This window comes from Xiphophorus hellerii, chromosome 3 (genome assembly GCF_003331165.1).
Source record: "Xiphophorus hellerii strain 12219 chromosome 3, Xiphophorus_hellerii-4.1, whole genome shotgun sequence".
In the NCBI taxonomy this organism is placed as follows: domain Eukaryota; kingdom Metazoa; phylum Chordata; class Actinopteri; order Cyprinodontiformes; family Poeciliidae; genus Xiphophorus; species Xiphophorus hellerii.
Window position 1 is genome coordinate 19,453,551 of NC_045674.1, and position 26,172 is coordinate 19,479,722.

Genomic DNA, 26,172 nt, shown 5'->3' on the forward strand with positions numbered 1-26,172 from the left:
AATCATCTGTCAGAAATATTACGAGAGGCAGCTAGTCATAGATGGTTTTTAGGTGAAATGACGTTCTTACCACTTCCAGATAGTGATTTCCTGAAAAAATTAAGAATCTTAAATATGTAACCAATGTAACCACTATCAGTTTTCATGCTATCAGTTTGTTTTGCAACAGGAAGACATTCTTGCGATGTTTCCTTTGTTTTGACCAATCGCTCTGTGCAGTATGACTGTGCAGTACTTTGGTTTAGCAGGCCACCAGTTAATATCAAACCAGCTGCTATTGAAATCCACATGACAAGTATTGTAATATTATAGATTGAAATCAAAATTATAAGTTTGACTTTATGCAAATTCGTCCAACTCATTCAAGTCAACAATACGTTTTACCTTTTTATATAGACAAGGTTTGGACTTGGGATTCTTTTATCCCAAGTAAACATTTGTTATAATCAAAGTACTGGAGGAAGTAAATCCACATAGAAATGCAAAACACACGGAATCTTCAAAGAAATTAGCTGCAACAAAAAAAGACCAGTGTGGAAATAGACCAAAAGCTCTGATTGATGTTACAAACACCTTGTTGGGTCCAACCAAGAACTAGGAATGTGTAAATTATAAAGTGGCCAAATAGTGAATTTTCAAACAACGAAACCACAATAGTGATGTGGGTGTCTGTTTAGTAGTTACCTTGCAAAATTGAAAGCTGAGTTAAATTTCAGCTTCCTACTGTCGTATATTGATGTGCCTATGGGCAAGGCACGTGTATAACTGAGTGGGCCTGTGTCTGAAGTAAATGATATGACTAGAAAAGTACTATATTAATTGAGTCAGTTCATAAGTATGTGCCTTTTTTGGCACCATAATTATGAGCTAAAGCCTTAACATGTTTAACATGAGGAAAAGCAGTAAAATTATATGTTTCATATTGTATTTGAACATTTATCTGGGTACTGCCACAATCGCACCTCACTGACCAGCAATATTTTCTTATCATGTCTCCCCCTGGGTAATGTTATGGGACTAGTCAAGGATTTCTGGTTAGGATTCAGGAGGATTCAGATGCGGTGGGACCCAGGTTGAGGTGCCATAATGATAGTCCTGGCAGCATAGGTGAGCAGTGAGGCAAATAACTCAAACACTGGTGGCACTGGAGACACACAGAACTGGAACGGGACACATGACTTATGAAAAAAACATAACAAGAATCCGGCAGGAAAACACAGACACAAGAATAAATACACAGAGGGTAATCAGGGGAAATGAGGGGCAGCTGGAAACAATCAAGGGATAGCAGAGGACAACACAGGGACTAATTAACACACAGAAAACCAAATCCTCACAGTACCTTACCCTCCTCCCCACCCAAAAAAAAAGAAAAAGAATAAAACAACCCAAACAGGGTGTGTGGACGGCCAGAGTCCAAAATGAACAGAAAGAAACAAAATAAACTCAGTCAAAATAAACAATACGGTCAGAGTGGACCTGCCATATAAGTCTGGTGGATGGCGGTATAGGAGGCGAACCCTTTGGGGAAGGTTTGGGTGGTGGCGACGCAGGAGACGAGCCCCTCGAAGGCGATGAAGAAGACACCAGAGGGACACACAAAGACTGTCCGGAGCGCCGGCAGATGGCTCTGGACGACCGGTCGACAGCACAGGAATGTTAGGTACCGGCTCGTGGGTGTTAGCTGCTGGCTTGGGGAGGCTAGCCACCTGCTCTCATTCGGGAACGTTGGCTTCGGGCAGAGCACTGGGAGACTCGGGCAGAGAAAAGTTTGTTGCCTGCATATCAGGGTTGGATGCCCATTTACAGGGGCTGGATGTGGAAAGAGCTGTGGAGGAAGACTGAGAACGGAAGGCAGGGATGTCTGGCTTAGGTGTTAGTGGTTCGCCTATTATCAAAGCAAAAGCTGATTGACAGTGCCATACTGCTTCCTTGAATCAACTCTAACAAGTCCATGAAAGGGAGACGAGGAGACCAGTCCCACAGGGCAATGATACAGTTTCTGGCTAACTCAAATCAGATTTAGATGGAGCAGGGTTGAGCCATTGTATCAATGAACTCTCTTACTGTCCATTGAAGACGTTCATGTTCTTCTGGATCCATTCTGTTGATGTTACTTCTCTTTTATTTACTTCTGCGAACCTCACCGTTCTGGCTGGATTCTTCTGTCAAGAATTGTTGGTTAATGGTGAGGGTTCAGATGCTGTGGGACCTAGGTTGAGGTGTTTTAATGATAGTTTTTAATGATGATCACAAAAGTACAGAAGTCCAGCCAGCACAGGTGATCAATGAGACAAGGAACTGAGACACTGGTAGCACTGGAAACACACATGAACGGGACAAACAACTAACGAGAAGACCACAACAAGGATCCAGTAGGGAAACAGACACAGAGTAAATACACAGAGGGTAATCAGGGGAAACGAGGGTCAGCTGGAAATAATCAAGGGGTAGATGACAACAACATAGGGACTAATTAACACACAAAAAACCAAGTGCTCACAGGACTGATGAAAAATATTAATATTCCAACGATTTGATATGATGTCAAGCATTACTATATTTAATTGCTCCACACCTGATGCTGGATACACTGTGAAGAATTTCAGGAAGTTATCCATAGGGATACCTGAACTGATTTTACACAGTAACCATTTTATTCAAAGACCACAATGTTGCAGACTTTTAGTACATGTGCTACATTTATTTTTTTTCTCCATCTAAAATTTGTTCCTGGAAAATGTAAAAATATCTACATAACAATCAGCTTATGACGTGGGGAAAGTTTGATTGTAACAATTTCTGGCTTCAAGGTCTAAACTTTTGCTTTATAAGCACAAGACTCACTCTCACCACACAATAGGACAGAGATATGATATTTGGCTTCAAAACATTCAAATCTGACAAGATTTAATTTCAGTCATATGTTAAAGAAACTTCAGGGTGAGTGGATCATTACTTTGAAAGTCAAGAAGAATTCACTAAAGACTTTTATATGTTTATCTTAATCTTTATTTTGGTTTTTTTAGACTTCTAGTCAGCTAATGATGGATCTGAAATTGTGGGTCTCAATTCTGATAATTTGTGGTAAGCTTAGCCTTAAAATGACAATTCATGGAATATCATCATTCTATCACTGTCTACTTGCTGAGAACGTATTTTGTGCTTTATTGCAGGGATGGCTGAATCTCTAGGCTCGGGCAAGGACTGGCTCATAGATGTGCCATCCAGAGTCTCTGTTCTTCAAAACTCGTGTGTGGTCATTCCCTGTAGGTACGTTTACCCCAAGGCAAGAAAAATGTTGAAGACATGGAGGGGATACTGGAAGAGAATGGGCACAGTTGTCGCATCAAATTTCCCCAATGCGAGACTAACGGATGAGTTCCACCATCGATCCAGAATTAGAGGAGCCCTTCAAAGCGGCAACTGCACTTGGCAGCTGAATCGTGTCAGAGAAACTGACACTGGTCCGTTTTACTTCAAAATTGAAATTCCACAACATAAAAGCTTCACTTTCTCAAAAAATACGGTGACCCTCAATGTCTTCCGTGAGTATATTAGAGGCCTTTTCACTAATTCTAAACCATTTACTTTAAGATGTTAAATAACATGTTTAAATCACTATTTAACAATTGATTTTGTGAAAATTGTTGATTGAACAGGAGTTCCTGAGCCTCCCACCATGTCTGTTGCAGTCCAAGATCAAGTGACTGCCACCTGCAAAGTTACTCATGTCTGTCCATCATCTCCTCCCAAATTCTCCTGGAGCCACTCTGGAATAAGGAAAACAAAGTCAAAAAAGGAAAATAAATGGTTGTGGTCAACAATGTCGACCCTCACCTATACCCCTCAAGAAGCCGACTTCAACAAGCCTTTAAACTGCACTGTGTTGTTCAAAGGCAACAAGTCTACAAAGGGCTCTGTGCTTCTCATCAAGTAGAGTACCAAGTGAATATGGAGTGCTAGATTAGAGCAATATTTTCAGAGCTATCAGCCATATGACAAAGTGATTTTGCAGAAAAAGGCCTGAATTAGTAAAACTACAAAAAAAAAAAACCATTTAGAGACAAGAAATTCTTATTGTTCCTTTGATTCATATCACCTTTTGAGTTTAACTTTACCTAAATCTTTTGAAAATGTGTTAGAGGCAAAAAAGTTAGGATTCATTTTCTTAACCTTTAATGATTTTCTAATATGATTTATGGATTAATTTTGTTTAGCTTTTTTTCTTATACTCTTCATCAATTGTAAGATCATACAATGACTATTAAATATACATCATACTCCAATGTCCAATATTAAGTTGTCCTATTCTTTTGTATTAAATCTTTCATCAAAGTGTTAAGATTATAACATTTTTGTGTTTTTTATCTCTTAACTTTTGTCTCAATTATTTGGAGTATGTGAAATAGGGGACTGTTTCAACTGCAGCCTCCCATTTGTGGTGAATAGAGAACATGGGGATATTTTATTTAGCACTTCAAATAGGCCACAAAGAACCTGGCGACAAAAGTAATAGTGTTAAGTACTTTAAATCTACATTGTATGATTCATTGTGTAAATTTTGCTGCCAGCTAAATATTTTTACAAGATGGAGTCCTTTACAAAGGAAATGTGGATTAAATATATTTGGAAACATGAACTTTTCTCTGTCAAACAATATGATAGTCTTTCCTCTTTCAAAGATTGAGATAATGGCCTGATGCACTATATTTATGTCCATTCTCATCTCCACTGTCAAAAAGAAAAGAAGGGAAGTAAAATAAAAATGATTATGCCATTATTTTTGCCATTTTCCATTCTTTTGAATCACATAGCACACACTAGTTATGCATAGCTCACTGTTTGTCATGATTGGTGGTTGAAGAGGTGTGGACGCAAATGCAGAGAGGTAGAGGTGGCAACTGAGTTTGATGATTTAATGACAATATCCAGAGAGTACAAAGTCCAGGCAGCACAGGTGAGCAATGATGCTAGAAACTCAAAACACTGGTAGCACTGGTAACTAGATAAGAGGATGACACAATGTACTAAAGCAAACACAAGCGTTTGACGAGGAAACACAGTCAGAGGTAGAAATTAAAAATTTTCTCCACCAGCCACAGTGGCTGGTAGAGAAAATTGTTTTACCGGCCACTCAGACATTTCACCAGGCACTGTTTTCTTTTTTTCTTTCGATTACAAACCCCACAAGTACAAGCAAATTATAGGAAATGTATGATTTATTCTAAACTCTATGAAAACCAATTTACTGACAACAAGTTTAACATACAGATGTACAATTTAACATAAAGCATGGACACCTTAATGGGGTTGTAGTACAATAAGTTAATTTGAAGTAATTACTACAGGCAAACTTTAACTACACAACCCTAACATTCTTGCAATCATATGTTGAACATTTCCATATTTTGACAACTCTCCCTGATAGTATTAAAGATGTGTTTAGTCAGTTTTAAAATATTTTTAATTGTATCGATAGTTGTTTTCTAACTGTTTCATCTGTTTTCCCTTACTTATTATGTTTTCTATTGAAATTAACAATTATTACTAAAATATCTCAGAACGTGTTCATTATTAATTCCACTGGCCATCATTTTTCATGTGTTACTCCAGAGTCTTTCTGACTACCTGGAGCTTCCCCCTCACAAACACCTGCCTTCCTGCCTGCATGAAACTTTTTCTTTATGAACACTTTCACTCTTTCTTACTGGGCAGCAGCAGCTAACCTGAACTCTTCCTGAATCTGTCCCTGGTCACGTCTCTCTCATCATCCTCCTCCGACGATAAAAAGCCCCTGAATCGCTAATTCCCTGTCCTTGTCCGCTACTGAATCTCCTCCAACGGTCAAAGTTAGTGTGATAATTAACATAGCAGTTAGTTTGACACATTTTTCTGAATGGGGTTTTGAGCTTTTTAGCTTTTGTCGTAGTTTTTCTGACAAAAACTATGCCCCGGATACGCCCAGTCTCGTATCCGTTCATTTTCTTGGACTCCGGTTAGCTGAAATGGCGCTATTTATAAACTTAGAGGGGAGGGGCGGGTCAAGGAGGACTGAGGGATTTCGCTGGATAAGCCCAATGTCCATCAATAAAATCAACCAATGGGCTGTCGCGGTGGGTAAAAATTAGATTTAATATAATTTTTTTGTTAAATTATGACTTCGTAGGGCCGCCAGATTTGGAAAGTAAATCCATCAGTCTGGACTCCAGACGGTCAGTCCTCCCCTGGACAGAAGTTCAAACTGAATGCTGCTTTTTTTTTTCTTCTTCTGTTCAAATTGTCAACCCGCCACAGTAGCGGGTGGTTGCTCCAATTTACATGCCACTTCATACTATTACAGTGGCGGGTGCTAATTTCCACCCCTGCATGAGACAATCAGGACAACGAGAAATAGGAGGGAACACTAAAGGGCAAAACACACAGACACAGCGGGTAAGAAGTAAATGTTTGTATCAAATCATCACTACTACGTCTTACCTTCCCGATGAAAACTGGAAATTAATTGTAATTAAAAGAAGTAAGCCACATTTGGGCAAGGCAGATTTCTATTTTTGATTATGAATATTTTTAAACATGTTTTCTCCTCTGGACATTAAATTGTGAATCAAAATGTCTGGCACATGTAATTTATGCTTTTTCACCAGGTCAGACATTGCAGCAGACACAGAGAAAGGAATCATCTGTAATCGTAACTTAAAATGTTCACATATTTACTTCTGCTAGAGTACTTTGCAACAAAAGCTGATTTATTTTACACATATGCAAAACAAGGCATTTTTAATTTGTTAAGAGATGACTTTTCATCAAGTTAATACTTATCATTCCAACAAGTATTTCAGTAATGTGTGTGGTAAAGTTGTCCTTTAGCTCTCAACAATTTGTAATTGGGGGAAAAAAAATCTCAATTGCTTATTGCTGTAGGATAACACTGGAGGGGGAAAAAATCAATTTACAGCACTGGAGTTGTTTGGTTAACACTGGCATAGAGTGGCCTCTATATTAAAAGTTCCTCCAGCAATAAGTTATATGCTGCTTGTAGAGAAGAACTTGAAAAAGATGCCTGACCCTCTGCAAAATGATGAGGATGAAGAGGTCTCATCTTGATTTGACAACAATCTCCCCTGGAAAATATTTCTCCCACGTGGCTGTTCTCTGCTTCACATTACTTCTTGTTTTATGAGTGAAACATTTTCCATTGTCAATGAAGGATTTAAAAATAAAATATGCTGTTTGTGTCAGCTGATATAATCGGCGATGAAAAAAGCAAAAACGAGGTTGAAACATTTCAGTTTTCTTTTTGAGTAACAGATGTTGACGTTTTGAAAAATTTCACAGAGGTTCTTATCAACTTCCCTTTCTGAGAGTTAATTCTGAACACGCTTACAGGCACACCCGTGGGTTTTTCCACACTTGACCAAGAGTACATGCCCATCAACAACCACACTTTCTTCATTTATTATTGAACAGTGATACTCTTTAACTTATTTTCACATCTGCACTTACGAAGCTTGCAGGTCAACAACTACAGGATCATCATTTGATCTTTTTAAAGTTTTTTTCTTTTGTCAGAATAGTTTCACTTTTAAACACGTTAATCAGATATCACAATCTTCTAAGCAAAAGAGGAAATTCTAAAGACAACACTTGCACAATATGTTGAAACCAGATAAGTACTGCTACATAAACAATAATTAAAAATACACTTAGGTACACTTTCACAACAGCATAAAGCCATTATCGATACATGAATTTACAAGACTTATTTGGAAAAGTTATAGCTGCAAGCAAAAGTGCCTTATGAGGCACTCTAATGTTTGAGAGTTAAATGTAACCCAAATATATACAGAATTCATTTCCTTTATTTAACCTTGTTAACACTATTGAGATGTAGATTGCATTTGCAAGGGGGATCTGCACAGAACATCTGCAGCACACATCAAAATAGTTACACAGAACAAACTTAACATATAATTAGACCATTAATTACACACCAGAATATTAATATTTTTCCTCAAATAGGTAGACAGACTGCAGCTTTTACTTTATTTATTAGACATTGGCATATATTTGATCATCCCAGTCAGTCTGAAAAACATACAACATAAAATTATTGTATTTACTCATGAATTTGTAAATTAATTAGAGAAAAATACATACCCCAACATTTCCATACATATCTTCATTCATATAAATATTTGAAGAATGCAGATAATCACAAATCTTGTTCCTGGGAATACAAATCAAATGGTTTGAAAATAATTATAAATAAGATGAAAAGTTTGCTTAGGTGCGTGATGAGGTTTTTTTGAGGCCTTTCTGGGGGTTCCTGACTTGTTTGTGTCATCCTTGCAAAGATTAATGCTGAAGTGTCTCTAGGTTTCCCTCTGCTGGCAAAATGAAGGTATAATTTTAAAAGTATAATTTTTTCAGAGGGGAGTCTACTATGCATGACTTTGTACACAGAATCCTCTTAGTGCTATTGTCTCCTTAAGGTTAACTTCGGTCAGAAAAAAGATTGTAAACTACACAGGGATTCATTGTGTGAATTTAATTTGTCATAAAATGTAAAGAGCAGTAAATAAAATCTAGGATAACATGAGGAGGATGCAATGTGGATATAAATAATGCCGCCATGAACAAGAACATTCCAAGATGTTGTTTAAATCCATTTAGGCTCTACAGGCTTTTCCTGAATGATAATCTAGGACACTTAGATCCCAGGTCCTATTTCAAAAATAGTAGCCAAATTAAAAACCTTCAACATTTCCCCTGAATTATCATCAGGCAAACTATCATCCAATCAATACTCAAGTATTTAGAAGATAATATTTATCAATAAGGCCTTCCACAGAGCAGGAAATACCAATATCATCTGGGATTTAGGTTTAGTTCTAGAAAACAGCATGATTTGTTGTTTTCATGCTAAAGAGCAGCTTCAGGTCATATGTTTATGTTTGTCTTATCTATATAAAAACACACTTTAGCTGTATACACATTCTTTCAAGTGCTGTTTAGAAACTGAAAAAAATAAGGCCAAAAACTGTCTTTAAAAATTCTCTAAATATTTCACATATTTACATTAAAATGTATATTATTGTATTGGCAAAACAGATAGAATAAACAGATAAACTGCATGTGTCACAATGTCAGTATTTTGGGATGTGATTTTTTATGTTTCATAGGTTTAGTTTTCTGTCAGACGTCAGGTTTTATTTCTTGTCTATATGGATCTTGGTCATTGGTTCTCCAGCTCTGTCTCCTCTGTTAATTTAGCTCTTGTTTTTCACCTGTGTCTCCTAATTGATTATTTCCCTCACCTGTTTCCTGTAGTATTTAAGTTCGAGTCATGTCCTTTTCTGTTGCTGGATTCCTGTGTGTGTCTCACCTGGCGTCACCCTTGTTTTGCTTACTCGTGTCTGAAAAAAAAATCAGTAAATAAATTGTGGAATGTTTTCTTTTTGGTTTGCCTTCACTTTCTAAAACACCTTATCTGTCATTATGTTTATTATTTTGTACTCACATGAAACATTGAGCTGGACAGGCCGTGAAACATTTTTTCCCTCGTCGTTGATAGCAGCACAATACATTGCTCCTATTGTTCTAGAAACATTTGACACTATGTAGAGGTTTCCCTGAGAAATCTTTGCTCCAGTTTCATTGTGCCACTCATAGCGACTGACAGGAGGGTGAGCCTCACTGGAGCAAGTGAGATCCACAGTTTCTCCCTCCTTTACGTCAACCTTGTACTCAATGTTCACATTCAGTGGTGCATCTGGATGAATATATAAAAACAGCTACATATTCTTGCCATATCAACAATATCATTTGTGACGGCATCTGGTGCAACAGTGTCATGAAAAAGTAAATCTACAGAAATTGTAGTCCTCATTTGGTAGTTCAACTTAAAGACAAACAGCATTTTAGAAACATGCCATGATAACATGGTAATTAATTATAGCTTCATGAAACAAAATTACAATGAATCAATGAAAGTTGGTTTATGTTGGCTTTCTTAGCTCACAATGTTTAGGTGGTGAAATAGAATTAATTAATTCATTTTAACCTGGCTGAATAAATTTGAACTAGTTCTTGTTTAGGATGAACTGGCAACACATTGGCATACATTTATTGGTAAAATTATGTACAAAACTGAATTCTTAAAACCATCATGCAGCAAAATGCAACTTTGCCACACCATCCCTTTGGCTTTTTGACCTCAATGTAGTTTCTGTTACTTATGTTTATATTGCGTTCTCTATATCTTCACTTCTCTTTTAAAAGATTTTAAAATGCAAAACACATTGAATCTTCAAAGAAATTGGCTACAGCAAGAGAAAACCAGAGTGGATTTAGACCAAAAGCTCTGATTGATGTTACAAACACCTTGTTAGGTCCAACCAAGAACAAGGAATGTGTAAATTACAAAGTGGCCGAAGAGTGAATTTTCAAACAAAATTTAAAGCTGTGAGTTCAATTTCAGCTACATACTGTCATATGTTGATGTACCCATGGGCAAGGCACGTGTATAACTGAGTGGGCCTGTGTATGAAGTAACTGATATGACTAGAAAAGTACTATGTTAAACGAGTCAATTGACAACCATGTGACAAAAGTGGAAATAAGTTCAGAAACCATATATTGTTCTTCACATATGGAAGCTATTTTGTCACCATAACTATTATGAGCTAAAGCCTTAACATGTTTGAGGAAAAGCAGTAAAAATATATATTTCTTTTTGCATTTTTACATATAGGACTGATGAAAAATAATAATATTCCAAAGATTTGATCTGATATCAAGCATTATTATATTTAATTGCTCCTCACCTGATGCTCGGTACACTGCGTTGACTTTGAGGAAGTCATCAATAAGGACTTATCATTTACACCATAAGCATTTTATTCAAACACCACAATGTTGCAGACTTTATTTAGTAAATGTGCTACATTTATTTTTTTCTCCATCTAAAATATCTTCCTGGCAAAAGCAAACAAAAAGCAACATAATAATCAGCTTGTGACGTTGGGAAAGTTTGATTGCAAACTAACAATTTCTGGCTTCAAGGTCTAAACTTTTGCTTTATAAGCACAAGACTCTCTCTCACCACACAATAGGACAGAGACATAATCTTTGGCTTCAAACTTTGAAATCTTACTAGATTTAATTTCAGCCCTATGTTAAAGAAACTTCAAGGTGAGTGGATCATTACTTTGAAGATTAAGAAGGATTCATCGACACTACAGACTTTTATATGTTTATCTTAATTTTATGTTGTTTTTTTAGACTTCTAGTCAGCTAATGATGGATCTGAAATTGTGGCTCTCAATTCTGATGGTTTGTGGTAAGCTTAGCCTTAAAATGACAATTCATGGAATATCATCATTCTATCACTGTCTACTTGCTAAGAACGTATTCTTGCTTTTGTGCTTTATTGCAGCGATGGCTGAATCTCAAATGTTGCGCAAGGACTGGCTCATAGATGTGCCATCCAGAATCCCTGTTCTTCAAAGCTCATGTGTGGTCATTCCCTGCGTTTACTTTTATCCCAAGACAAGAAAAATATTGAACAGATGGCGGGGATTCTGGAAGAGAGGGGACACGATTGTTGCATCAAATTTCCTCAATTTGAGACTAGGGAATGAGTTCCACCATCGATCCAGAATTACAGGAACCCTTCAAAGCGGCAACTGCACCTGGCAGCTGTATGGCGTCAGAGAAACTGACACTGGTCCGTTTTACTTCAGAATTGAAATTCCACAACATAAAAGCTTCACTTTCTCAAAAAATACGGTGACCCTCAATGTCTTCCGTGAGTATATTAGAGGCCTTTTCACTAATTCTAAACCATTTACTTTAAGATAGTAAAACATGTTTTAATAACTATTTAACAAGTAATTTTGTGAAAATTGTTGACTGTACAGGAGTTCCTGAGCCTCCCACCATGTCTGTTGCAGTCCAAGATCAAGTGACTGCCACCTGCAAAGTTACTCATGTCTGTCCATCATCTCCTCCCAAATTCTCCTGGAGCCACTCTGGAATAAGGAAAACAAAGTCAAAAAAGCAGAATAAATGGTTGTGGTCAACAACGTCGACCCTCACCTTTAACCCTCAAGAAGCCGACTTCAACATGCCTTTAAACTGTACGGTGACATTCCCTGGCAGGAAGACTACAGTGGGCTCTGTGCTTCTCATCAAGAAGAGTACCAAGTGAATCTAAATATGGAGTACTAGATTAGAGCAATATTTTTAGTGCTATCTGCCATGATGGCAAAGTGATTTTGCAGAAAAAAGCCTGAAATAGTAAAACTACAAAAAAAAAAAAAAAAAAAACATTTAATGAGAAGAAATTCTTACTGTTGCATGCACCTTTTGAGTTTAACTTTACCTAAATCTTTTGAAAATATGTTAGGCAAAAAAGTTAGGATTCATTTTGTTTTAACCTATAATGATTTTCTAATAGGATTATGGATTAATTTTGCTTTGCTGTTTTTCTTTCTTTTACTCTTCATCATCTGTAAGATCATACACTGACTATTAAATATACATCATACTCCAATGTCCTCAAGTTGTCCTATTCTGTTGTATTAAATCTTTCATCAAAGTCCTAAGATTATAATATTGGTGTGTTTTTTATCTCTTAATTTTTGTCTCAATTATCTGGAGTGTGTGAAGTAGGAGACTGTTGTGGCTGCAGCCTCCCATTTGTGGTGAATAGAGAACATAGGATATTTTATTTAGCACTTCAAATCGGCCACAAAGAAACTTCATCAACAGAGGAACTGCACAAATAGCGACAGAAGTAACAGTGTTATGCACTTTAAATCTACATTATATGATTCATTGGGTAAATTTTGCTGCCAGCTAAATATTTTTACAAGTGGGAGAGTCCTTTACAAAGGAAATGTGGATTAAATATATTTGGAAACATGAACTTTTCTCTGTTAAACAATATGATAGTCTTTCCTCTTTCAAAGATTGCGATAATGACCTGATGCACTACATTTAAGTACGTTGTTTGTCAACTGCACTGACAAGAAGAAAAGAGGGGAGTAAAATAAAAATTATTTTGCCATTATTTTTTCGTTTTACATGCTTTTGAATCACATAACATCTCACATAGTTGTGCATTTCCAACTTTTAAATGGTGATCTTCATCTTTGCATGCTTTGTTACTGTTGCACTAAAGTAACAAAAGCATGCTCCAGTGCTCCGGCAGCAGCAACAGATGAAAAAAGATTTACAGAAATAACAATTCAGGTTAAACCAAGTCTCACACTTTATGTTTCATTTTAAGCAGTCTAGTATCATCATGCTGCAGTATAGGCATAGTTACACTAATTTAGAAAAATACCAGGCAAAGAACTTTATTGATCCTTTACTTCAATCTCAATTGTTTATTGCTGTAGGATAACACCGGGGGAAAAAAATCAATTTACAGCACTGGAGTTGTTTGGTTAATACTGGCATAGAGTGGCCTCTATATTAATTGGAGTCATGGGTCTAAATGGCCGTTGTGGTCTAATTTTGAATTTACCCTCATATTTTCACCATAAAAACTATTTACCTTACCTTGTTTGGTATCATTATTTTCAGAACATCCTAAACCCTGTGATTTTCCAGTGTTTGTTTCGGTTTGACAAAATTTATTATCGCATTGGCGCAAAAAACACACACAGAAACAAAATCCGAGTAGAAACAATATTGATACTAATATTGATAACTCGGAAAAATGGCTTTCATGTTGCATTCGTTCACTTTGTGGTCATAAAACAACTACCGATTGCACTCAACATGCGTAAAATGCGCACTACGCTATGGCTAACATGATCGATCATATTCCTGGTTCTATTTGGAAGTAAATATAAAACAAAATCAATATAAAAACACTACTTTTACAAAGTTTGAAGTCTCTACTGTCCAACAGAAATAAAATGCACACTTCTCATGGCGTCTTTTTTTATACAGACGTCTTTTAAATGCATGACATCATGCCCGCCACAGGGCGGGCGTCGACCTCGAAAGGTTAAAAGTTCCTCCAGCAATAAGTTATATGCTGCTTGTAAGAGAAGAACTGAGGAAAGACACCCGAGCCTCTGCAAAATGATGAGGAAGAAGAGGTCTCATCTTGATTTGACAACAATCTCCCCTGGAAAATATTTCTCCCACGTGGTTGTTCTCTGCTTCACATTACTTCTTGTTATATGAGTCAAATATTTTCCAATGTCAGTGAAGAATTTAAAAATAAAATATGCTGTTTGAGTCAGTTGATATAATCAGCGATGAAAAAAGCAAAAACGAGGTTGAAACATTTCAGTTTTCTTTTTGAGTAACAGATGTTGACGTTTTGAAAAATTTCAGAGGTTCTTATCAACTTCCCTTTCTGAGAGTTAATTCTGAACACGCTTACAGGCACACCCGTGGGTTTTTCCACACTTGACCAAGAGTACATACCCATCAACAACCACACTTTCTTCATTTATTATTGAACAGTGATACTCTTTAACTTATTTTCACATCTGCACTTACGAAGCTTGCAGGTCAACAACTACAGGATCATCATTTGATCTTTTTAAAGTTTATTTCTTTTGTCAGAATAGTTTCACTTTTAAACACGTTAATCAGATATCACAATCTTCTAAGCAAAAGAGGAAATTCTAAAGACAACAACACTTGCACAATATGTTGAAACCAGATAAGTACTGCTACATAAACAATAATTAAAAGTACACTTTTACAACAGCTTAATAGATATTATCGATACATGAATTTACAAGACTTATTTGGAAAAGTTATAGCTGCAAGCAAAAGGGCCTTATGAGGCACTCTAATGTTTGAGAGTTAAATGTAACCCAAATATATACAGAATTAATTTCCTTTATTTAAAGGAAATACATTCTAAATATTTACACAGAACAAACTTAAAATATAATTAGACCATTAATTACGGACCTGAATATTGATATTTTTCCTCAAACAGGTAGACAAACTGCAGCTTTTCCTTTATTTATTAGACATTGGCATATATTTGATCATCCCAGTCAGTCTGAAAAACACATTCAACATAAAATTATTGTATTTACTCATGAATTTGTAAATTAAGTATAGAAAAATACATACCCCAACATTTCCATACATATCTTCATTCATATAAATATTAGAAGAATGTGGATCATCACAAATCTTGTTTCTGGGAATACAAATCATATATTTTGAAAATAATCATAATTAAGATGAAAAGTTTGTTTAATTCAGTCTTTGGTGAGTGGTAAGGACCTGTTTGAGTCCTTCTCTGGTGGTTGCTGAGGCCTTTCTGTCATCATGGCACTCATGTTTAACTCCGAAGTGTCTCTCGGTTTCCCCCTGCTGGTAAGGTAAATATAATTTTCTCAGAGGGGAGTCTACTATGCATGGCTTTGTACATACAGTACAGACCAAAAGTTTGGACACACTTTCTCATTGACTTCAATGAGAAATTCTCATTGAATTTCTCATTGAATTTCTCATTGACTTCAATGAGAAAGTGTGTCCAAACGTTTGGTCTGTACTGTATAATCCTTTCTCAAACAAACTGAGGAACTCTTAACCCATTTAACAAACAGTCACGGATCATCCATCCAGCCATCCAGCCAGCTTCTTCCGCTTATCCGGGGTCGGGTCGTTTGCTGTAGCAGCCTAAGAAGGGAGGCCCAGACTTCCCTCTCCCCAGCCACTTGTTGCAGCTCTTCCGGGGGAATCCCAAGGCGTTCCCAGGCCTTGGGAGAAACAGCCGAGAGACATAATCCCTCCAGCGTGCCCTGGGTCTTCCTGTAGGCCTCCTCCCGGTGGGACGAGCCCAGAACATCTCACCAGAGAGGCGTCCAGGAGGCATCCTGACCAGATGCCAGAGCCACCTCAACAGGCTCCTCTCGACATGAAGGAGCAGAGGCTCTACTCTGAGTCCCTCCTGGATGACCGAGCTTCTCACCCTATCGCTAAGGGAGAGCCCAAACACCCTGGGGAGAAAACCCGTTTTGGCCACTTGTATCTGCGACCTCGTTCTTTCTGTCATGACCCAAATTGAGAGCTTCGCTTTTTGACTCAGCTCTCTCTTCACCATGACGGACCGGTACAATGCTGTCGGTCTCCTGCTCCCTCCTTCCCTCATTCGTGAACAAGATCCCGAGATACTTAAACTCCTCCACTTGGGGCAGAAAGTCCAACAACAGAACTCCACTAGAGTTCAGATCAGAGGGGGAGGGGGGTGGATAGGCAATCATATACCACCTAACCTGAAATTGCCCCTGTGATAACACATCTTAATATATGATGCAACCTGAAATGAAATAATTAGTTTCTTAACTCATGTATTGTTGTTTTCTTTGTTCATCCTAATGAGAAAAGTAATGAACGACATCTTTAGGACATCTCGGTTTGAAGCCAGTTTTCCATCATTATTTTTAACACAATCAGTAGCGCTGCACTTTGAACTGACGTCACGACAAATAAACGGTCGTTTACATGCAGTACCTCGCGGACCACTAGGGGGCACCTGTGGCCCACCAGCAGTCTGGGGACCACAGTTTGAGAAAGACTGCTTTAAAGGTTAACTTGTGTCAGAAAAAAGATCATAAACTGCACAGTGACTCATTGTGTGAAATAAATTGGTCATAAAATGTAAAGAATAATAAATAAAATCTAGATTAACATGAGAAAGAAGCAATGTGCATATAAATAATGCCACCAAGATGCTGTCTAATCCATTTAGGCTCTACAGGATTTTCCTGAATGATAATCTAGTACAGGTCCTATTTCAAAAAATAGTAGCCAAATTAAAGCCCTTCAACATTTCTACTTAATCAATCAATACCCAGATATTTGGAGGAGGATACTTTATCAATAATGCTTCCACAGAGCAGAAATACCAATATCATCCAAGATTTAGGTTTAGTTCTAGAAAACAGCATGATTTGCTTTCTTCATGCTAAGGATCAGCTTGAGGTCATACATTGATGTATCGTTTTATCTACATAAAAATGCACTTGAGCCATATACACATTCTGTCAAGTCCTATTTGGAATTTGCAAAAAACAATTAGGCCAAAAACTGTGCCTTAGAGGACTCTTTTCACAATTATCTAAATATTTGACATATTTACATTAAAATACTGTATTTTAATGTACATATTGTATAATACAAAGAAATAACTGTTTCTCATGTAACACTGATTGTTTCCAGATTTCTTTACATTAGCAAACAACATTTATATTTTACTCACCATTTCTTATAAAGTCCCACTACAAGTATAACCAACAGCAAGAACCCTGCTGCTCCACTGGCAATGAAAATGTAAAGCATCATCTCTGTAAAGACAGAAATCAAACAATGTATGTTTATTTAATTCGCCATGTTTGGTGGTGATTCTTGAAATCTGATATCACTTCATACCGTCATGAGATACAGAGAGTGTATGGCTGGCCTTCCCTTCGATGTTAGATGCCAAACACTGCACAAACTTGGAAGGCTCAATGTCTTTCCAAAGAATCTTTATGGTATAGAAACCATTTTTATCTCTTGTAGTTCCAGGCAGAATTTTGTCAGAATGCTTAAATGTGACGGTGCTGGCAGGATTGGAGTCCACAATACACTCACACTTCACCCAGTTGCCCTCTACTGAGCATGACGACTCAGTCTTTATCTCAGGAGCATCTGTAAAGGCAAAAAAAAAATCCCAGAATGCATTTGGAATCAGCTATTAATTCATATTCATTCAATGTTTTAGTTCCAATATTAAATATTGTCATTATGTCTGTTATTTTGAACTCACATAAAACATTGAGCTGGACAGGCCGTGAAACATTTTTTCCCTCGTCGTTGATAGCAGCACAATACATTGCTCCTATTGTTCTAGAAACATTTGACACTATGTAGAGGTTTCCCTGAGAGATCTTTGCTCCAGTTTCATTGTGCCACTCATAGCGACTGACAGGAGGGTGAGCCTCACTGGAGCAAGTGAGATCCACAATTTCTCCCTCCTTTACGTCGACCTTGTACTCAATGTTCACATTCAGTGGTGCATCTGGATGAATATATAAAAACAGCTATATATTCTTGCTATATCAACAATATCGTTTGTGACGGCGTCTGGTGCAACAGTGTCATGAAAAAGTAAATCTACAGAAATTGTAGTCCTCATTTGGTAGTTCAACTTAAAGACAAACAGCATTTTAGAAACATGCCATGATATTATGACAATTAATTATAGCGTCATGATCTACACACAACTCTGTTTTATTTGTCTTTATTTGAACAAAATTACAATGAATCACTGAAAGTTGGTTCATGCTGGCTGTCTCAGCTCACAATGTTTAGGTGGTGAACTAGAACATTAATTCATTCGTTTTAACCTTGCTGACATAAATTTGTTGGATGAACTGGCATCCAACTAGCCAATTGACTAGTTTATTGACAAACTAGCCAATTGGCCTTTTACCAGTTGGTAAAAAGCCAGCATTGACATGGCATATATTTATTGGTAAATAATTTGAAAAACAGTGAATTCTTAAAACCACCATGCAGTCAAATGCAACTTTGCCACACCACCTCTTGAGCTTTTGTCACCTCAATGTGGCTTGTGTTACTTATGCACATATTGTGTTCTCTACAGTTTCACTTCTTTTTTAGAAGGTTTTTTCATTCAAAAACATTTTTTATGTGCCTTGAAGAACATGGTAATTTGGTTTTTAAATCCAAAATGTAATCAGGAAAATATCATTCTAATCAACACTTACATTTTACGTGAAGGATCTTGGATTTCTCCTGACTTTTCCCCCCCTTGTAGGTTACAGTGCACTGTAAAGGCTTGTTGTGGTCAATATGAGTCGGCCGAAAGCTCAGAATAGATCTTGTGTTCCACTCTGCATTGTCAAGCTGTTGGGACTGATGAATCTCCTCTCCGAGGTGACTCCACTTGAAATTGGGAGGAGAGGCGGGGCAGGAGTGAGACACAGAGCAGACTGCAGACACATTTTGTCCCTCCTTAATGTCCTCTTCCACCGAGAGTTGGAGAGGATTTGGCTCACCTGTGTTAACCAGAGACATCACAATAGAGTATTAAAATGATCTATGTTCAGTAATCAAAAAGAGAAAATTAAAATGTTTCATCCTGTGTTAATATAGCCTGGTAAAAACCAGAGCCTTGTTCTACACTTTGCTTCTTTCAGAGGGTCAGGGCTCTTGGCTATTGAGAAACAATTGCTTACTGAAGGTATGGACTCTGTTGAAGTTTTAACTTTTACCCAATTGTTAATGACATAGGCAATGTGCCAGTTCGATGCAATGAAGCTTACAGGAAATTGCCTGCACTGTAAACAACCATCCTCCACTGAATGAGGCAGCTGTTAATGTTAACTTAGTATTTGTAGACATGAAAAACACAGACTGAGTGGCTTTGTTCACTTCCTCTGCTGCCATTGCTAAAATTACAGACAGACTACAATTCTAAAACAATGCAAAAACTCAATGCCATCGCTCACAACTTCTTCTGTTCGCTGCTCGATCTGGTAGAGAATCTACCAGAGGAATCCAGGCCAATGGGAGAAAACTCAGACTGCTGTGAATCAAGATGTGAATAAGGTGAAATATCGTAGGAAATCAATGCCCAGGCTAGTGCTCCAGATGAGATAACACCCATTAAGATTTTACTTAATTTAATGTAAAACTAAATACATTTTGTCTCATAAACTTTCCCAAATGTAGCAAACAACAAAACTAAGCCTCATTTCAAATGGACATGGAAAGAGAATGATTTCAAATTTAGTTCAAGAGGTCACCGTAGAATAAAGCATCAGTTCAAATTTGTTGCACATATTGCATCAGTTCCTGTTTTAATTTTGGGGCATTTTGCTCATTTGGTAAATTATAATATGCTTCATGTCATTAAAATCCTTTGACTTGTTGAGTTTTCAAAAGGTGAAACTAATCGGCTGAGCGGTCTAAAGACATAATACATTTTTATGTCAAATTAAATTATCTACCGTGAAACATCAGTAACTAATGTAAACTGATATGCTTCATAAACAAACATCATGGACTTTTTTTCATTTCTAACTGTTTAAATTAATTTAGATTTTTTAAGATTTATTTGCTTTAGTTCGCTAGCAATTTCTTAATGTTTTGTTTCTTGAACATTTTTCTCCAAGAAAAAACAAAAGTAAAGTAGTGCACAAAAAAATATCAATTTGCAAGCTTTTAGATACTGTAAAATGTATCTAAAATTGGCTAAACCCTTAAAACAAGTGCAAAGGTCTAATGTAAAATGTTACATTTGAACTAACTAGATATTGAAAATGCTCATAAATGTCAAACATGACAGCAACACTGAAAACGGAAAGAAGAAAATAATGAGCTACTTACTTATAACTGAAATGGCGATATTATTTTTGTAGGAATAGCTGTTGTAGTTCTTAATTTCAATTCTAAAATCAAAGGGCCCCACGTCGCTCTTCTGAAGGGGGTCGATCTTCAGAGAGCAGTTCTTTGATTTCAGCTCTCCAACAAGCTCAACGCGATTCTGATACTGCTGTAACGTCTGTCCAGAGCGAAAAATTACGCCATTTGGATTGTTCCAAATCCCAGTGAATTCATATTTATTTCCTTCATCGGGATAGTTAAAAGAGCAGGGGATCACCACACATGAGCCGAGGAGCCCTTTAACTGAGGCTGGAGATGTGGATGTCCAGGATGAGGCTTCGCTTTCAAACTCTGTAAGTAGAAAGATTAAAATATTGAAACAAAGCAGTAATTTCATGCAACTTATAAATGACATTCTACTACAGTAAAGTCACATGAAAAGAAATTTTGGGAAACAGGACTGACAAAATTAGCATCTCATAATTTATAACAGTTTATACATTACACAAAACATACCTTACCTTTCAAATAAATGCATGCGAAAAAGATAAGCCATTTGGAGGCACCCATCTTATTTTCTTGGGTGAATGAAAGAAATACAATGGGCATGCAGGCTGCAGCTGCTTTTTCATTCCCGTGACAAATGACTTGTCTAGTTTCCGTTCCACTTTTATCAAACCTCAAACCCACTGCGTCACATACATGTGCATATTTATCATCTGCAAGCGTGACCAACTAAAGGACACTACCGGACCTAATCTTAATTACGGCTCAATAACATATTTAAAATTATGAGGAAGATTTCAAACCTGATTAAATTTGACAGTTAAAAAGACAATTCACTGGATCGTCCTTCATTTCTCTTCGGTTTGGATGACGATGCACGCCCCATCGTCATCATTAAACTTCCAGGAGGAGTTGTCATGCTGGATTCATGCAAAGGTACCACTGCTGCACCATGTAACAACATGGATTTTAACAAAGGTGCATGCTAAAGATGAGAGCACGGACTTAAATTGTACATTGGGGCAGAAAGTTAAAGCGAACTGATGGAGAACAAACAAGAAATCAAGAAAAATCCATGGGCTGCTGACCATATTTAAAACAGCTTTAAAATAATCTTAATGGCATTCATAGCATAGATCTCTGTGTGATCAGCTCGAGGGATATGTGTAAAAAAAAAAACATATTTTACATTTTGTATAATCCTCTAATACTGTTAAGAAACTGATGAAAGTGCTGTTTCCTCTATAATGACTGAGGAACAAAAACCTCAAAATTTAAAGGAGGAATAAAACAGAATGAAAAAACAATTTTAGATTAGACTACCAACATTAAATAAACTAATATAGAATTTGGGAAGCAACTTATGTTGCCATGTGGACAGTTTGTACACACAGTGGATGTTAAAATGAGCCAAAGAAGAGTTAAAATATTGTTGCAGTGAAGATGTCAGCCGGTCAATCCGTCACCGCAGAAGCCACGACTTTTATTTATAGAAAGAGCTGCTTCTGAGTAGAGTGAAGTGGTGTGAAATTCTGCACGACATTATGCTCTAACAACAAACAGTCTGTGAGGAGTTAAAGTGTAACGAAATCCTACATGAACATTTATGTAGATAAACTGTATAAATCCTTTTGTTTCTGTGCAAATTGTGATGTTTTCATGTATTTTTTCAAATTCTGCAATTCTTTGTCTAAAACCACCTTAGTGCAACAAAACAGAAATTATTACCTTGCAATAAATAATTCTAATAATCTAATAATACAGATGAATTAACTCATTCTGCTGCAGAGAATAAGGGAGGTGGTTACACAATATCCAAGTACACATCTGATCGCAGGTCAGTCTGTGATGTAAATACTTTTTGGTTTGTAAAGGTGAAAAGCTCTGAAGCCAATGGTTCATCAAGTCTTTACTAACTGCCTTATTCATAAATAAAGAGTTAGACAAGATAGAGAGACCAAATAGGGACCCTTCTGTCAAGATTTAATCGGTGGAGTGATTGATGACCCTAATCATTAATTGCTTTTGATTTCCGGTGACAGAATGTGCCCCGCCCCCCCCTTAAATAAACATTCCTTTGACATCTCTTAATCCCATCAATGCGACACATTGTTTTGGTAAACTCCTCCCGACCTCTATGAGTTTTAAGAGTAATACAATTAAAGTATGAAAAACAATAAGTGTTAGATAATCAAGAACAATATACAGTATATAGTATATACTGTACCTAGAGAAGTTTAAATACATTCAGATGTTGTAATTGCCTCGGGTTTTAAACAGAATGTCTATCTGATACACTGCCTGAAGCGGGATAGGGCTGACCCAACAGGATGACTCTCATGACCTCTGGTCAGCATGCATGACACGCGTGATACTCTATGTTTCCAGTCATTTCAATTCAGTCTTTATCAGGGGCTGGTTGGTATGATTTAAACGCCAGCACAGATTCTCATGACCTCTGGGGGAATTGCCGATGGCAGCGATACGCACCAAGCCATTTGTGTGCGTGCGTGTGTGGGGGGGGTGCGTGTGTGGTCACATGTGTATGCACATGTGACCACTTGTGAGCAAATTAAAGTACAGCACAATTAGAGCACAAAAAACAATAAGTGATCATCAGTATCAAGATTAATACATAGATTGTCACCTTTCCTAGATAACCCTGCCATCTGTGGGGGTATGTGGGTGTGTGTGTGCATTCGTGCGGGGTGTGTGTGTGTGGGTGCGTGTGTGTATGTGTCTGGGACATAAGAGTGGACAAATATCTCTGAAGGAAAAAAAGGGGGAGGGCTGGGGTCATCTGTGTGTGTGCGTGCGTGGGCGTGAGTGTGTGAGGGTGTGTGCCTGTGCACGTCCCTGCGTAAGAGTAAACACATAGCTGTAAAGAAAACCTAGAGTTTAACTGTTTTACTGCATTATTTATGGTTGCACGATTCGTCAGTGCTGACTATGTGTTAGTGATTTCCTTCATCACTTAAATTTTAAAGTCTTATAGATTGTTTTTTTATGTAAAACTTGCTAGTGTGATACATTTCAGTAAATGTTCCTCGTTTGTACATGTACTTCTTAAGAAAATGTGACAGACAGTAAACAGGCCTACGTGAGGCTACTCAAATTTAACTTTTAGCTTTCCGCAGTTGAAGTGAAAGACAACCTCTAACATCATTCCCTTTCCAGAATTTGTCCTCACATCATTGTGAATGCTTTTGTTCAGTGTTTCTCTTGCTGTTGAATCAACACTGATCTTCCCACTGCTTCATGCTTTCTCCAAAATAGTAAAGGTTGGTTTAATACATTTAAAACTCATAGATTTTTTTCTGTAACACTTGCTAGTGTGATACATGTCAGTAAAAGTTCCTGATCTGTAAATTTATTTCTGAAGAGTATCTGGCAGGGACTAAGCAGGCCCTGGTGAGGATACTCATATGTATCTTTCATATGTTTCCTAAAGTTGAAAGTTTTTTACCAAGCTCCAAGAGTTGCTCCAACATCGGAAATAGTTTTTTTTTTACTTTTAAAATTATCCACTACTTTTGTCTCTGATTTATATGCTGTATGTTTCTTGGCCCTAATGATGTTTTCCCTCCATCCATTATCTTACACACTTGAGCAATTAATGATTAGGGTCATCAATCACTCCACCGATTAAATTTTGACGGAAGGGTGCCTATTTGGTCTCTATCAAGATAACCAATAATATCATATATTTAAATTTCTAAAACAAAATCAAACTTTTAAATATTAGTGCACTGTTAAATAAAAAATGTCCAAATCAATTAAAAAAAATTAGTTTTCTTGACCCTGCTGTAAAAAACTAAGTCATGAAATTGAATTAAATAAATGTTCTTATAAGTTACTTTATGTTTCAACAATATAAGTACTTAGATTTTTTAAACAGCCAATGGTTAGGATTGATTTTCTATGTATAAATAATATTTTGAATATGTTTTATTTGTTCTTACTTTGTACTTGTTGGAGATTCATTAATGAACTGAATTATGTGATTGTGACAAAAAGGTGCGAACTGAAAAATGACTTTATGGGTGTAGCAGTTTTCTGAAACTCTGCGAAGTTTACAGTGGGACTTTTAATAGACAGCATATAAATAAGTCAAAACACAGAAACAATGTTTTATTTTTGGCTGCATAAGATTTTTTTTTAATCTTTTACAATTTTAGAATATGTGTGGTCTTACTGATTTTGAAAATCAAAAAATATAACTCTTATCTGTGCTTGACTTTACCAAATGTACTGTATTGTTATCTTTGAAATCAATAGAAAGGACAAAAACTTTGATTTTAATTTACAGAAAGTGCAACCTTGTTCATAAGTGTGTTTCTTTTTTCCTTATTTTATTTATCGTGTGCCGTTGTCCTTACTCTCATGTTTCTATACATTTGTTTTAAATAAACTTCATGAAACAGAAAGAAAAGCTGAACCTTAAAGGTTTTTCATATCGGAAACTACAGGTTTCCTGAGCTTCTTCCTGTCTGCCAACAGACTTTCACTATGAATGAAAGGATTTTGACCCCTCTAACGCAAAGGCTTGAGTTACCCTTGGTTAATACATTTCTTTTTTTACAACATATCTAAACCTGGGTGAGTTATTCCTCAAATGTTGGACAATAAATCACACTTTCAGTCTTTAACTGTTTGGCTGTATGTCATGATTAGAAAAAAGTAGATTCAACTATCTAAACTTTTGGCACTTGGTAAGCTTCATGTTGGGTTCACGTCTTTTGACCCACAAACGTGAGAACAGAGAATCAGATAAAGTTTACTTTAACAAAGATGAAATGTGAGATGGTGAGGTTCTTGTCCTGTGAGTGGGAAGCCGAAGTCATCAGAACTCTGAGGGTAGTTGAGAGAGATGGTGAGTTGAGGGTAAATTGGACAGATTGAATTCTGAGGGAATGGATTAGTCTTACTTGGTGAGGAGGTTTGTTTCTGCCAGAGGGAGAGTTTCTGTGTTGGTGAGCATATTGCTTTCACCAGGTCACGTGACCGATACAGGAACTGTTTCGAAATGACACTGATGCGAAAAAAATAGTTTATAGGGAACCGAATGTGTCAGCGGGATGGATTTGCCAAAAGAACTCTTGATCTTTTACAGTACAGCCTCAACTATGGAGCAGTCTCAAGGCAAACGACAGGTTTCGTAGTTTGGGACCATTTTGACCTTATGTCAGAAAATAAGGTATTGGTTCTCACTACGTTGTTGTTTCATCCGGTTCCTTTCCGTTTCTACTTGATTTATCTGAATCCAAATTCAGCTGAAATTGACTCTTAGTTTACTTTCATATTATGTTCAGCAGGTTAAATGTCGCATATGTTTGACAGAAATGTCTTATTTAAATAAATCCACCTCCTTAACCCTCCTGTTATGTTCCGGGTCAAATTGACCCGTTTTAAAATTTACAAATTAAAAAAAAATAAATAGAAGCATTTTTTTTGCATGAAACGTTTTCTATTTGTCTTAATAGGTGCACTCTAGACATAAGTTGAAAATTTATTCATTTTACACATTTGTACCAAACCCTAGGTCTACTTTTTACATCGATACTGTTCGGGTCAATTTGACCCGGCAGTCAGGTTAAAGTGCAAAAAAAGATTTTATAATGTCCAATTCTATATGTTTCCTTGCAGTTATGAACCATATTTCACCACACACACACTCACACACCAACACACGCAACCACACACACACAAGCCCACTTTCTCACTATTCTCTTTACTTCACTAGGAAACTGCGAGAAAGCAGGTGTTCACACAACC

General features: G+C 36.9%; 3 protein-coding genes across 4 annotated transcripts; 2 read left to right on the forward strand and 1 right to left on the reverse strand.

The window, feature by feature from the left end:
- Positions 1–3,186: 3,186 nt before the first annotated feature.
- On the forward strand, positions 3,187–4,056 carry LOC116717613 (sialic acid-binding Ig-like lectin 14). The gene is made up of 2 exons (XM_032559107.1): positions 3,187–3,548; positions 3,663–4,056. Exons 1-2 carry the CDS (start codon positions 3,299–3,301, stop codon positions 3,938–3,940), a joined length of 528 nt encoding a protein of 175 aa, XP_032414998.1. The 5' UTR covers positions 3,187–3,298; the 3' UTR covers positions 3,941–4,056.
- A 6,927-nt stretch (positions 4,057–10,983) lies between these two features.
- On the forward strand, positions 10,984–12,312 carry LOC116713985 (myeloid cell surface antigen CD33-like). Its single transcript, XM_032554279.1, has 4 exons — positions 10,984–11,196; positions 11,287–11,344; positions 11,441–11,812; positions 11,925–12,312. Exons 2-4 carry the CDS (start codon positions 11,302–11,304, stop codon positions 12,212–12,214), a joined length of 705 nt encoding a protein of 234 aa, XP_032410170.1. The 5' UTR covers positions 10,984–11,196; positions 11,287–11,301; the 3' UTR covers positions 12,215–12,312.
- LOC116713972 (myelin-associated glycoprotein-like) lies at positions 11,929–21,029 on the reverse strand. Of its 2 annotated transcripts, XR_004337967.1 has the most exons (10): positions 20,913–21,029; positions 20,395–20,742; positions 18,771–19,061; positions 17,807–18,058; positions 17,428–17,688; positions 17,258–17,342; positions 15,277–15,366; positions 15,121–15,190; positions 14,953–15,046; positions 11,929–12,035 (listed from the first exon to the last, which is right to left on the reverse strand). XR_004337967.1 is itself a non-coding variant. In XM_032554267.1 (9 exons), the coding sequence occupies exons 1-9, from the start codon at positions 20,998–21,000 to the stop codon at positions 15,011–15,013; spliced, it is 1,521 nt and encodes a 506-aa protein (XP_032410158.1). In that variant the 5' UTR covers positions 21,001–21,029; the 3' UTR covers positions 14,458–15,010. The 2 variants fall into 2 exon arrangements, 1 of the variants encoding a protein (XP_032410158.1); XM_032554267.1 differs by lacking the exon at positions 11,929–12,035 and having other exon boundaries at positions 14,458–15,046.
- Between the last annotated feature and the right edge of the window lie 5,143 nt (positions 21,030–26,172).

Excerpts from the sequence above, each read along its gene's own strand:
- LOC116717613 (XM_032559107.1), top strand. The coding sequence starts at position 3,299 with ATGTTGAAGACATGGAGGGGATACTGGAAGAGAATGGGCACAGTTGTC. Across the intron at positions 3,549-3,662 it reads GGTGACCCTCAATGTCTTCC|GAGTTCCTGAGCCTCCCACC; the intron begins GTGAGTATATTA and ends TTGATTGAACAG.
- LOC116713985 (XM_032554279.1), top strand. The coding sequence starts at position 11,302 with ATGATGGATCTGAAATTGTGGCTCTCAATTCTGATGGTTTGTG. Across the intron at positions 11,345-11,440 it reads CTCAATTCTGATGGTTTGTG|CGATGGCTGAATCTCAAATG; the intron begins GTAAGCTTAGCC and ends GCTTTATTGCAG. Across the intron at positions 11,813-11,924 it reads GGTGACCCTCAATGTCTTCC|GAGTTCCTGAGCCTCCCACC; the intron begins GTGAGTATATTA and ends TTGACTGTACAG.
- LOC116713972 (XM_032554267.1), bottom strand. The coding sequence starts at position 21,000 with ATGCCCATTGTATTTCTTTCATTCACCCAAGAAAATAAGATGGGTGCC. Across the intron at positions 20,743-20,912 it reads CGCATGCATTTATTTGAAAG|AGTTTGAAAGCGAAGCCTCA; the intron begins GTAAGGTATGTT and ends TTCTACTTACAG. Across the intron at positions 19,062-20,394 it reads TATCGCCATTTCAGTTATAA|GTGAGCCAAATCCTCTCCAA; the intron begins GTAAGTAGCTCA and ends TGGTTAACACAG.